At 52.3% G+C, this 13,168-nt stretch overlaps 1 protein-coding gene across 8 annotated transcripts in view; it reads left to right on the forward strand.

Annotated features, from left to right (window-relative positions):
* LOC119870456 overlaps positions 1-13,168 on the forward strand; it is a 186,438-nt gene that overhangs the window by 8,999 nt on the left and 164,271 nt on the right. For 2 of the 8 annotated variants that reach the window (XR_005356078.1, XR_005356082.1), the window contains exon 1: positions 1,588-2,875. Coding sequence is in view for 1 of the 8 variants with exons in the window: in XM_038531761.1 (XP_038387689.1) it covers positions 2,673-2,875 (203 nt within the window). In the remaining 7 variants the exon portion in view is untranslated. Of the gene's footprint in view, positions 1-1,587; positions 2,876-4,055; positions 4,259-12,645; positions 12,752-13,168 lie in introns of those variants that run through there. The other 6 variants (XR_005356079.1, XR_005356076.1, XR_005356084.1 and 3 more) reach the window with 5 other exon arrangements.

Consider the following 13,168-nt stretch of genomic DNA (forward strand, 5'->3'; position numbering starts at 1 on the left):
GGGAACTCGTGTGCGGGAGCAGCCCCTGCATCTGGGCTCAGGCCTGAGTCCCTACAGGCCGGGAAGGAAAGCTGCATGCAGGCAGGGGGAAGGGGAGACTGGACCCCGCGTTGTACTCCCCCTGCCTCCAACCCGTGCAGGGTGACCTCCTAGACAAGCTGGCACCCTTCGCCACGGAGCTGCACACATACCTGGCCTGGGACTCGGAGAGATCTAAGGGGGATCTGGAGGGGCTGCAGGCCTGGGTGCTACCCCTTGACCACAAGGTGGGCAGGAGGTGGGTGACCAGGGTGCACCCTGCCCCCCACCTTCAGAGCACATGGCTGCTACTGCTCACTCCTGGCCTCCAGATCTCACAGGAGACAGATGTCTCTTGCTCCCCAGCGCCTGTCGGAGGAGGGGACTCGGGGGACAAGTCATTTTGGCTTAGTTGCACCATGTTAGCTCCATGACACAGTGGCCGGTCCAGAGACAAAGGGGGGTAATGTGGCAGGAGTGATGGGGTGGAGGGATGAAGGGGAAAGGGGGGATGGAGGGGAAAGCCCCACTGAAGGAAACCGTGTTTGTGCCAAGACCTGGGGCAGAGAGCTGCTGTGTCCCAGGGCCAGGGAGAAGGGGGTGTGGCCGGGCCTGAAGACGAGGGCAGAGGCCAAGAGGGGTCTGATAGTGTGCAGGAGCCCCCAGGGGGCCGTGGCTGGGGTTCGACCCTGGTCTCAGTGGGAAGAAGGGCAAGTGACGGTGGCACCGCTCATGCTGGATGGAGGGGACACTGTGGGTGGTGGGGTGGGAAAGACTGGGAGCAGGGGGGCAGCTGGGTTGGGGGGCTACATGGTGGTCTAAAGAGGAGATGACGTCAGTGAGAAGAGAGAGGGCTGGTTGGATAGTGGGTCCATCTGGGGACAGAGAGAGGACGGAGGAGGTGGCCCTGCGATGAAGGATGGGCAGGAATGAAGGTCCTCAAGAATAACACTGATTCTGAGCTTTTCTGGTCCTTGCTTGTGGGAAGGGCTCTCCTTTCTCTGGTGCCTTCCTTGCCAGTGGCCCCTGCCCTCAGTGGCTGGTGGAGTCCATCCCCCGTGTCCCCTCCTGCCTCCTCCCCGTCCCCAACACACAGGGCCACCACCTCCTGCCCCCCTTGGCAGTTCCCTGCCTCTGGCCTCCACCCAGCCCTCAGCACCCCGGGGTCCTGCGCCTTTAAGACCAGCAAAGGGGGGCCCAGTGAAATCTGTCTCCTCAAAGTCCTGCCCGTAATGAGAGGCAGAGAGAGAAGATAATAAAAGCAAGAACCAGCCTGGGGGGAAGAAAAGAAAAGATTTTTATCCTCCCAACCCTGCAAGTTCCCCTCTGGCTCTGAGAAACCTCAGAAGATTTCTCTCCGAACATATGAGTAATACCCAGCAAAAAACGCTGTCCTCGGAGCAGAGGGAGAAGACGGAATGATTCTGTCTTTGATTAGAATTTATTTCCAACCTGCAGCCTCCCTGGTGCCAGCCTCCCACATTCCGCCCCAGCAGAGCTCGGGCCAGGGAGGCAGGGGGCAGGGGGGACGGGGAGGGAGGGACCTGCTGGCTCCCGAGACCTCCTGAGTGTCCTGCTGGTGGCAGGGGCTGGGAGAAGAGATGTGTCCTCCCCTGCTGCCCCCAGAGAGAGGGGCCAGCGGGGCTGGGGGTTTAGCCCAACTTTGAGGAAGAGCAGATGGGATTTACCGAGGCCGAGGGACGGCTGGGGGACCCAAGTGGCCGGGCAGGCTCTGCCACCAGCCAGCTGTGTGTGGAATTTATGTCGCCTCTCTGGGTCTCAGTTTCCTCATCCGGCTTTGACAAATTTTCAAGGACCTTCGTGGCTCTGATTTTAGGACAAATGCAACATGCGTGTCCGGGAGCCAGCTTGGTGGTCACTTGGGTTGGGTGGGAGTTGGGGAGGGTTCCCTAGATGGATGTCAGATTTCGGAGTAATGTGGGGCAGAGGGGCAGGATAAGACTTCTGGGTCATCTCTAGGGGACTGGGTTAAATCATACCATCAACTCATTCATTTGTTCATTCATTCACTATTTAGTCATCACAGGCTACAAGCCCAGGGCAGTGCTGGGCGCAGTGAACAAGACACGGTCCCTGACCTTGGCAAGGTTCCCAATGTGATGGGGGAGGGGCAAGCGCAGGGGGCTGGGGGCGCTGAGGAATGGCCCCTAACCTGGGCTTTGGAGGTGAGATGTGTCCTGAGGAAGCTGACATCTAAGCTGGGACCCAAACAGTAAATAGGGAAGGCCCGGGAGGAGGTGGGGAAGGGGAGCACCAGGAGGAGGAAGGGTCTATGCAGAGGTGCGGGTGGGCACAAGCAGGGTTTGTGGAGGGACCGGGACAGGCCAGCATCATGGAAAGGAGGCCCAGTGGGAGGGGGTGAGTCAGAGGTGGGTTCAGGTTTCATCGTGGGGCCATGGGGGCCATGGAGGGCTCTGAGCAGCATCTCTCCGGGAAGGCACCTGGCCAAGAGCACTTCAGCGCCGTGGGTGTCTTTCTGAGACCCAGGTCTCGTAAGGCCCCACGTCTGGAAGTCCTGGAAGTGCACAGTTACGGCTGAAACATGTGTGATGCGGAGCTAGACTATTTTAGGATCTAGTGCTGAAATGGATAAAAGCTTTGGAGAGACGAGACAGACTTTGGCCCCATCACAGAGTCTCGGTGCTGGATCTGGGCGCCCTGGTGGGAGTCATCTCCAATCCATGGACTCGCTGGATGGCCATCTGTCCAGCTCTGGAAGGAAGGGCGATTGGGACGGGCAGACCTTCATCTTGGAGTGAAGAGGCAGGAGCGCGCATCACAGACAGATCTGGTTTTCCGGTATTGGCTCCATCATGCATGAGCTGTGCATCTTTGGGTAAGTGAATTAACGTCCCTGAGCCCTAGTTTCCTTAGGTGTAAAATGGTATTAATATATCCACTTCCCAGGGTGGTTTTGAGGGTTAAACAAGGTGATGATGATGGTGATGATGATGAGGAGGATGATGTTAAGAGCTAATATTTATTGAGTCCTAAACCCTTTTAAGTGGATAATGCAGTGCATTGTCCAGGTCCCCCCGCAGGGTAGAGGCACTCATACCCGGTTCCCAGGAGCGTTGCCAGCTAAAGGCTCCCTGCTGGGTGCCTCCTTAGAGTTGTCCTCAGCCCGAACCCCCTCCCCTGGGTGCAGCCTGTGGCCTCAGTGTGGGAGAACTCGGTGGGGGCGGGGGTGACCCAATCTCTGCCTGGAGCTGCAGAGTGGGCCACACTCTCCCTCTGTGGCACCCTGCCTCCCGCAGCCCTCCCCGGGCTCTCCCCACAGCCCTCCCTGACGCAGCTCCTGTGTCCAGTCTTCATCTCGGGTCTGACGTAGGACAGCCCTTGGTCCCCTGTCTCAGGTGATCCGCCCCACAGCCCTTGGTACGATTAAAGCCTTTGGACAGACAAGGGAATTGTGGCGTTACGGGATTAAATCTCCGCAGCCACGCAGGTGGGAAGGAAGTGCCAGAACTTGGTTTGTGCACTGGGCACCTGGCTTCGAAACCCAGTCTATAGGGACTCTCTGGAGCCTGGCTCTGCACCCCGAGAGTGTGGCTGAGGGTGACTCTGGACCACCGCCATGGGCTCAAGACCCCACACCCACTCCTTGCGAGCCTCCCCGCGTGCCAGCACCACACAGGGGCAAGCAACACCTCCCCGGGCCACCCACTCCCCAGCTGCTGGTGGAGCACCGTTTTGTTAGCACTGCGAGGTGGGTCCTCACCTGTGCAAACCTCACACCTCATGCCCTGTGGTGGGTGCTGCTGGGGATGCTGCTGGAAGAGATTTGGAATCTGTTACCCTGGAGGACCAAGGTGCTCTGGCCAGGCCTGCACCTGTGACGAACGGTGTCCTGGCCATGAGGGAGACCTGGCTCTAGTCCCAGAGGGGTCCTCTGCTTTTCTGGGTGCCAGTTCCCCAGCCAAAGGTGGTCAATAGACATCTAAGGCCTTCAGAGTTAGTGTGATGGGGTTCACCTCCATACAGAGGCCCCGTGTGACTTTTTTGCGTCTTCCCAGCTCACATCTCTGAATGTCCAGAGAGAAGGGATCTTCCCATTCATCGATATAGAGCTTTACAGTTTGTCAACACTTGCATGGACACGGGCACATTTACACCCCTGCGGCCCTGCTGCGAGGCTGTACCACTTGCTTCCTGTGTCGGATGCTAAGTAGAGGGAGAGCAACTTGCCCCTTTTGAAGACTCTTGGAACCCTCTCGTTTTTAACCTACAAATAAAAAAATATATGTTGCTGAAAAGCAGAACTGGGAGCTCAGAAATCATTCTGTTGGATCCTTTTGTTTGATAGATGGAGATCAGAGACCCCCCCTCCCCCCCTCCAGTGACAGAGCTGGAACCAGGGCTGGGGCTGGGGCTCATTCAATTACTCTTGGTGTTCAGGTATTTTTCAAATTTCATGCCATGAACTCGTTCCCATTTAAAACCAAAACAAGCTTGTGGTCCTTCGATCCGTTTCCGATGGCCTGGTCGGGGGAGGGGTGCAGAGTTCTCAGGGCCCAGGATTGGATCTGTTTCCCCTTGCAACATGCTGCAGCAGGCGGGCTGGGTGGCGAGGGCTTTGGGTATTTATTTTCCTATCACAGTTGCGCAGGCGGACCAGCGAGGAGGTGAGGCTGAGCAGCAGGGACAAAGAAATGTGTGTGTTCTGGCAAATTTGGGGAATTAACTCTGAGGTTGTTCCAAGGAGAAAATGATGTTTTGAATCAGGATTTATTATACATCTGAGCTCACTGCCTTTTGAAGAACACCTTGTTTACTTAACTGTTCTGTTTACTGACTTATTTATACCTGGCTCAGTTTCAAAAAGAATTTGAAGTGGCTAATTATTAAATTAGACTGTGAGTTCCTTGAGGGCAGGAGCTGCCGTCATTATTTCTCCTCTTCTTCTGACGGGCTAACTCCTGGTGGCCCCTGCCTTCTGCATTCCCCTGGCTGAATTTTCTGCCTCTCTCTGTTGTGGTAATCGGTTTCTGTCTTTTTGTTTTCCACGGAAATGTGAGCTTCGTGATGACAAGGACTATTTATTACACATTTCAGTATCTCATGCAACCACTTATCCATCTAATAAAGTAAACATCCATCTAATCCACCAACCATCCTTCTATGTACCCATCATCTGCCTATGCATCCAACACTTATCCATCCATCCCACCACCATGATTTCATCTGTCCATCCAACCATCTATCCATTCAACCATCCATCCATCCATCCATCCAGCCAGCCAGCCATCAATCTAGCCATCCATCCATTCATCCTTTCATCTACCTATCATCTACCTATACATTCAACATCTATCCATTCATGCAGCCAACCATTCATCCATCTCTATAATAATTCATATTGTGATTGTCCATCTATCCATCTATCCATCCATCTATCCAACCGCCCACCATCCATCCACTCATCCATCTCTATAATCATCCATTTGTGTAGCCATCCATCCATGCAACCATCTATCCATTCTTTCAAAACCAAGAAAGTTGCACAAATGAAGCCAAACAGAATGAACTACAAGTAGTTTTCCTTTCTCCAGTGCTCATTTTTTCTCAAGGACTGTGCTAAGTCCTTAGCACATACATTAACTAATTGAGTAAATGAAGCTAAAATCTCCCAAGACTCCATGAGATAGGAGTACTATGACCACATTTCGGATGAAGAAAGTAAGATGGATAGTTTTAGTGACTTTTCCAAGGTCACAAGGTTGGTAAATGTCAGTGAGATTTAAGGCTAGGTATCTGACTCCAGAGCCTGTGTCTTTTGTTTCACTGTGATAGGAAACATCTCGGAGGAAGATTTAAGCTGACCTGTACACCTTCCCCCCAACAATCTAAACTTTCTCCCCTGCAATCCCCTTCTCCCTACCCTGTCCTCCCATTGTCACTCGTGGGGAGGGAGAGAGAGTGAGGAGACGCCTGAGTGGGCATTCCATCTGGGCCAGGTCTGAGGTGAAGAAGAAGACAACACTGCACAGGAAGCTCAAAGCCTTCTTTGTACATGCCCTCCCCTGGGGAGGATCGGAGCAGCATGAGGTGTGCAGCTCTGTTGTGAGTGGGTGGTGATGAGTCAGTGTGTCCAGGAGGGCCAGGAGGGCCAATCGGTGCTGAAAGCATTAGGCCTCAGAAGCCCTTGGGGCTTTGGGGAAAGGAAGTTTGGCTGTTCCAAGTTCACAGGAAGCCAAATGGGATTCCCAAAGAGGATTCCTCTTGAGCCTGATGCCCTCCTGGCAGGTTACAAGGCTTTAAAGATACAAGTCCTGAGTTCTCTGCAGTTGGTTAGAGAAAGATACCAAGATACCAGGAGGAAGACTATGTCCTGAAGTTGCCTCAGGCCAGGTTCCAATTGTTCCTGAAGTCAGCTCCACCTCTGGCTTCCCTTCAGTTTGTTCTCAGAGCAGGGGTGGGTGAGTGGGTGGCTAATACATTTGCCCTTTTCTTTTACTGTGTTTCTGTCACTTGCAATCAACGAATCCTGGTGGTCACATTGTATAAACCAGCAACTCAAGCATCTTCCTTGGTTCAGCACTCTTCTTACCTTCTCATCCAATCAAAACCAATTTTTAAATTTTTTAAAAAGATTTTATTTATTTATTCATGAGAGACACACACAGAGAGAGAGGCAGAGATGGAGGCAGAGGGAGAAGCAGGCTCCATGCAGGGAGCCCAATGTGGGACTTGATCCCTGGTCTCCAGGATCACAACCTGAGCCAAAGGCAGATGCTTTAATCGCTGAGCCACCCAGGCATCCCAAAACCATTTTTTTTTTAAACTCCACATTCTGAGAACTCTCGGCTCTGCTCACTCGTCTCTAATGTCACAGCCTCCTGGATTATGGGTTAGTCTCTCTCTGGGTTCAGGCTTTCCCCCTTCAACCTCTTGCTTTAACCCTTCAGTGTTATAAACGGCTATAAACCCTTCAGTGGTTTCCCATTATTCCCAAAATAAAGTCCTAGCCTTCCCCCCTAAAAAAACCCCCCAAAAAACAAAAAAAGGTTTTTAAAATTTTGAAGTGATTTTTGATTTACAGAAGAGTTAAAAAGATATTGCAGAGAACTCTCATATATTCTATACTCAGCTTCCCCTAATGTTTGTATGTTTGTTAAGACCAAGGAATTAGCTTGTGTAATACCATTAGCTAAGTTACAAACTTCAGTCTAACTTCACCAGTTCTTCTAGTATTGTTCTGTTTTAGCTCTAGGCTCTGGTCCAGGGTACCAGGTTACACTGAGAAGTCCTAGCTTTTTTTTTTTTTAAGATTATTTATTTATTTATTCATTAGAGACATAGTGGGAGGGTCAGAGACACAGGCAGAGGGAGAAGCAGCCTCCCTGCGGGCAGCCTGATGCAGGACTTGATCCCAGGACTCAAGTATCACGATCTGAGCCAAAGGTAGATGCTCAACCACTGAGCCACACAGATGCCCGAAGTTCTAGCTTTTAAACAGGGCATTGAAAGGTCTTCTGTTTACCTTCAAGCATGCCACTAGCCCTTACCCTATTCCTTTTGCTCATGCCACCCTGAATCACCTGCAATTCCTTAAAGGACCAGGCCTTTCTTCCTCCAGGGCCTTTGCACATGCTGTCTCCTCCTCTGTCTGAGGAGTCCCTCAGGTAGACCCCTTTTCTTGACCCAATATTTATTTACGTTTCAAGACTGTGCTCAGTTAGCTCTTTTCCTAGGAAGCCTTCTTGACCAAACCCAGCTGACCCCTGGGCTTCTCCAGCCCTCCCCACCCCTGTCCTTCACCCTCTCTATCCCTGAATTTGGGATTTGGTGACCTGTTTCCTCCTCCCCCTAGGGTTGGAGAGCCTTGGGGCCAGTGCCCTGCTTTGCTGGTCTCTGGGAACTCAGTGCAGGCTTGTAAAAGCGATGAAGCTAGGAAAAAGTCAATACCCATACAAATGTTGGCAATAGCTCAGAGGGAGAAATCGGCTGGCCAGGGCCAGCTTCGTGACTTGAGTCGTGTATGATGGAGTAATAAACTAACATTTACTGAGTATAGACTATGTGCTAGGCACTATTCTAAGCAAACCACACATTCTAATTGAATCCTCGCAGAAACACTATGAAGTAGGCACTATTATTCTCCCCATGTTGCAGATGAAGGAATAGCAGTGAAGCAACTTACCAAGATGCACAGTTATTAGAGGTGGAGCTGGGGTACACCCTGAGCTACTTCTGCTTTGCTAGACTTTGGGGTGTATGTTTACAGCATATGGAGGGGGTAGGAGGTAATATTCCAGGCTGGGCAACTGGTAAACCAAAAAAGGTTTTTGGAGGTAAGCGTGGGTGACCCAGATTCTGAAGAGTTTCTGTTGAGGGGGACGTGTTGTTACCCCTGAGGGTGACAGGTGGGGGGACAGCTGCTTGGAGATGCAGGCCTGGAGAAGGGGAGTGGCTGCTGCATCCTGGTGGCAAAGGCCACTGAGCTTCCTGGAGTGTAAGTTGGCCAGAGGCTAAGAATCAGAAAGCTCTGAGAAGTGAGAACAACCCAAGGGGAGAAGGTCTCAAGGAGTGAGGAACATAGAGGCCCAGAGAAAGGGGAGCCATCTGGGTTAAGGGATGCCCAGAGTCAGGAAGAGCCTGCTACCTGGAGAGCCTCGTACCAAATTCCTGCAAGCTGGATGATGTGGTTCCTCTGGGCGCCTGTGAACTACCACCGGGTTTATCACTTATGGCCTGAGCTTTCCTCTGGCTGCACGTGTAAAGCTTTGTACCTTAAATGGCAATGCAGCTGCTTACATTAGCAACAACTAGTATTTGCGCAGTGTTTATGGAAAAGGCCTACTGTTTTTAGTTCATCTTTCCAATGCCCAAACAAGGTAAGCGGGCAGGCATTATTTCCATGCCCTGTTTACTGGTTAAGAAATGGAGACTTAGTGAGGAAAATGACTTGCCTGAGGTCACACAGCTAGAAAGGGACCCAGGAAACACTGAATGAAAGAATGAATAAGAACTTAAACCAGGATGGAGGGTCTGGCTGGCTCAGTCAGTGGAGCATGTGACTCGATCTCGGGGTTGTAGGTTTGAGCCCCACATTGGGCGTAGAGGGTACTTAGAGATAAAATCTTAAAAAACAATAATAAAATGTCAAAAAACAACAACACCCCCCCAAAAAAAGGAAACAAACCTAAAAACCTTAAACCAGGATGATTTGAGCCTGGTTTCTGTTCTTCCTCTATAACCTCAGAGAGGGTACTTAGTGCCTAAAACCAGAGCACCTGGCACATGATGGGGGTGGAACAAATGAAGGAAAGTGGTATCAGAAAGAATGAGGTAGTAGGAGAGAAGGGCCCAACAGGGTAAACATCTACCATCTCGAACACTCATTTAAAAAAAAAATTTTATTTATTCATGAGAGACACAGAGAGAGGGGCAGAGACACAGGCAGAGGGAGAAGCAGGCTCCTTGCAGGGAGCCCGACGCAGGACTCCATCTGGGGTCTCCAGGATCATCACCCCCTGAGCCAAAGGCAGACGCTTAACTGCTGAGCCACCCAGGTGTCCCATGAACACTCAGTTTGTATCTGGAACGATGCACCTAGTACGTCACTCAATTACTCTTCCTGGCAACTTAGCTGACAAGAGTAGCATTCTCCCCATTTCACGGGAGAAGGAGCGAGACCCAAGGGATTTGGCAACTCAGCGAGGGGTCCCAGAGCCAGTCGCTCTGGGGCTGAGCAGACTGACACGGAGCCTTTGTACTTCCATCAGATGCTCACCTACCCACCCGGACACGCAGATGCACACATGGACACGTACAAACACATAGTCACACACAGACACGCACAGGTAACACAGACAGACGCAGGTGCATGCAGAGACACGCAGACACATACCAATAACACAGGTACATGCACACACAGCTACACACACACACACCCGGATGCACACGGACATATTCCTGTGACCTGCGGTCCTTGGAGAAGACTCCCTGGCCCCTTGGCTAGGGTCTTCATGTGAGTAAATCCTGAGGAATCTTCTTTTTGGGTGTTCCCTGGCCGGTTCCAATCCAATCCTTCTAAAGAATATAAAGAACTAAGCTTTCTGGAGAGAAGAACGTGTCCTTTCCCTCACTCCCTTCTGGCTTCTCTGAGGGGATGGGAAATCCAGCCGGGGACGGGCAGGAGGAAGGCCAGAGGGATGAGAGGGCACAGAACAGGGAGGCCGATCCCACGGGCATCAAGTGCTTGGCAGGGTTTTTCACTCTTTCTTAACAAGGCAGGTGATGCCTCTGGCTGCCTGGGCATGGGGTGGGGGTGGGGGGTCGGCCCCTGTCCCTCAGGGCATTATCGCCTTCCAGCCTCTACTTCCACCAGGAGCCCGGGTCTCTGTGGAAGCAGACAAAATAAATCCTAGGCCTGGAGTCAGACCCAGTTTCCAATTAAGCTTAACTCCTTTCCTGTGCTATGTGACTTTGGGCAACTCACTTTCCTCATCTGTAAAATTAGGGGAGGATTAATCCAGGCAATTTTGCTAAAATGCCGAGTACTGAGCCCAGTGCAGAACAGATGCTCAGTCCATGGTGTTCCGTTTCCCCTTCCCCATCTAGCACACCTTCCGGTGTGGCTGCTTCCTTGACAGTCACTTTGGGGTCATGTTCATACCCCCAACTTCTGGCCTAGGCCCTAGAACATAGGTGATGATCCACACATGAGTATTGAATGAATCTTTCCAAAATCCAGATCTGCCTTTTATTCTCTTGTATCCCCAAAACTTATCAGTGGGTGTTCATTTCCTTCAGAATTGCAGCCTGAGCTCTTTAGCCTGGCATTTGAAACCTCTTGTCATCTGATCCCAGAATCACCACCTCCCAGTACTCAGAGCCTGGGTGACTGGGGCCCCTTCCCTGGGCCTTGCTTTAGGAGGTTCCACTCTGGCCTTCCGGCCAGGGCCACCCCCATGGGGCAAACAGTCTGCAAGGCCAAGGGGACAGTCCACCCAGAAGCTACACCTCCTCCTCTGGACTATGCTTTGGGATCTGGGCCCCAAATTTCCTGTTGAATGGTCTCAGGTTTGGTTCCAGTGTCTACTTGGGCCTCTTGCCTGGGTCATCTTATGGCAGTTGGATCACATTTCCGGTGTGTGTGTCCCTAAGTCTGAGGGACGGCCAAGGGGTGGCCACTTGTGGCCACCTGTGGATGGTGCTTGGCCATATTTACCGGAGGCCCCACTTGTGCTCCTGAGGCCCTTTGTAGAGTGAGATGGTATCAGTGTTGGGAAGATAGGAGATGGGAGGATGACATGACCTCCATTTGTATGCTTGCCCTGGGCCCAGCAGATGTTAATTAGTTTAATTGACAGAGACAAGAGAGAGAGAGAGAGAGAGAGGAAGAGAGCACAAGCAGGGGGAGTGGCAGAGGGAGAGGGAGGAGCAGACTCCCTGCTGAACAGGGAGCTGACCCCAGGACCCTGGGATCATGACCTGAGCCAAAGGCAGATGCTTAACGGACTGAGCCACCCAGGTGCCCCCACCCCCCACCTTTTTTACTGCCCTGCAGGAAAGAAGGTGCTCAGGCACCGATGTGGAGAGGTGTGAATGTGGGTTCAGAGGCCCCTGTGTTAGGGACTCTCGTGTTCTCTGGGCCTGGAGCAGTCCTACTTGTGGGCATCACCCCTGGGCAGGAATGGGCTGTCCTGTCCATGGGGAGGAAACATTCCAGAGGAGGCATTTTCTGGCCTTGGAGTGGGACTGTAATGCCAGCTGTAGCTCTGCTCCAATTTTTGGTGCTGCCAAGGAGCTGGTGAGGGAAGACCCCTGCAGAAAGGGAGAGCAGGGACAGTGGGAGCCCCAAACCCCGTCCAGAGCCAGGACGCACTGAGTGTTGCTGGCTGGGGCACAGGGAGCAGCCCTAACGAGGGGCTTGGCCAGCTCACATCAGCTCCCAGCTGGGCTTCACTCACCAGGTGACATGAGAGGCTGGCACCTAAGAGGCCTGGACTCAGCCCCCAAGTAGACTCATAGCAAGGGTGGCATTCGCAAGAGGAAGCACAGTGGGCCTGGCACATGACCCCAGGCCTCCTCCTTTTCCCTTGTGAGGGTACTTTATCCAGGTATAATTCATATACAAGAAAGCGTTCCTATTTCACATGTACAATTTGATGAATTGTGACAAATGTCTACAGTGGTTTTACCATGACCACAGTCGTGATGGAGCACATCGTCATCTCCCTCGTGTCCCTTTGCAGGTGTCCCCTCCCTCACCCCCAGGCCCAGGTAACCACCGACCTGTTTTCCCTGTGGTCCCGCCCTTTGTGGGATTTCACACAGGTGGGATCACACAGTGATGTCTTTTGCGTCTGGCTTCCATCCCTCACCACGATTATTGTGAGACTCAGCCATGCTGTGTCATTCATTGCTGAATAGTGTTCTGTTGTGGAGAGGCGTCACACTTGGTGCATTTGCCAGTTGATGGAGGTTTGAGCTGGTTCCCATTTGGGGCTGTTACATATAAAGCTGCCGTGAACAACTGCATACAGGTCTTTGTGCGGGCCTATGCTTCCACTCCTCTTGAGTGAAGTTGCTGGGTCCCACGGTAAGTGGATGTCAAGTGTTGAGCAAAGTGGCTCTCCTATTTTGCCTTTTCTCCAGCAGGGTAGGAGGGTTCCAGTTCCTCTATATCCTTGCTAACTCTTCAACCCGGGACTCCTGCCCCCAAAGCCCAAGGAGCGGAGAGACCGTGAATTGTCGAGGGCAGGTGGGTGGCACAGGCTTGGCTGGGTGGCTTATCTCTGTGAGGATCTTAGGCTGGCGGAGTAACCTCCAGGGATATGAAGCTTTGTGTTGTCATTTTGCAGATGGAAAAGCAGAGGCTCAGAAATGGGCAGGGGCCTGTGTTCCCCCGGGAGGGGTTCGGTGCTAGTGCAGCTGAGAGGAGGCCGGGAATGGAGGGGGATTAAGAGCAGAGATCTTGGAGTTGGCTCGGCCCCAGATTCTAGTCTTAGCTTAACCAGTTACCAACCTCTCTGAGCCTCTCCTCTCGCTTCTGCAAAATGAGGACAAAAACAACCTCACAGGCTAAGATTGGGAGGAATTAAGTGCCTGGGGCTCGGTAAGTTTAAGGAACATTTATTGAGCAGCTCCTGTGTGCCAGGCACTTGGTACGGGGCGGGGG

Source organism: Canis lupus, chromosome 2 (assembly GCF_011100685.1).
Source record: "Canis lupus familiaris isolate Mischka breed German Shepherd chromosome 2, alternate assembly UU_Cfam_GSD_1.0, whole genome shotgun sequence".
NCBI lineage: Eukaryota > Metazoa > Chordata > Mammalia > Carnivora > Canidae > Canis > Canis lupus.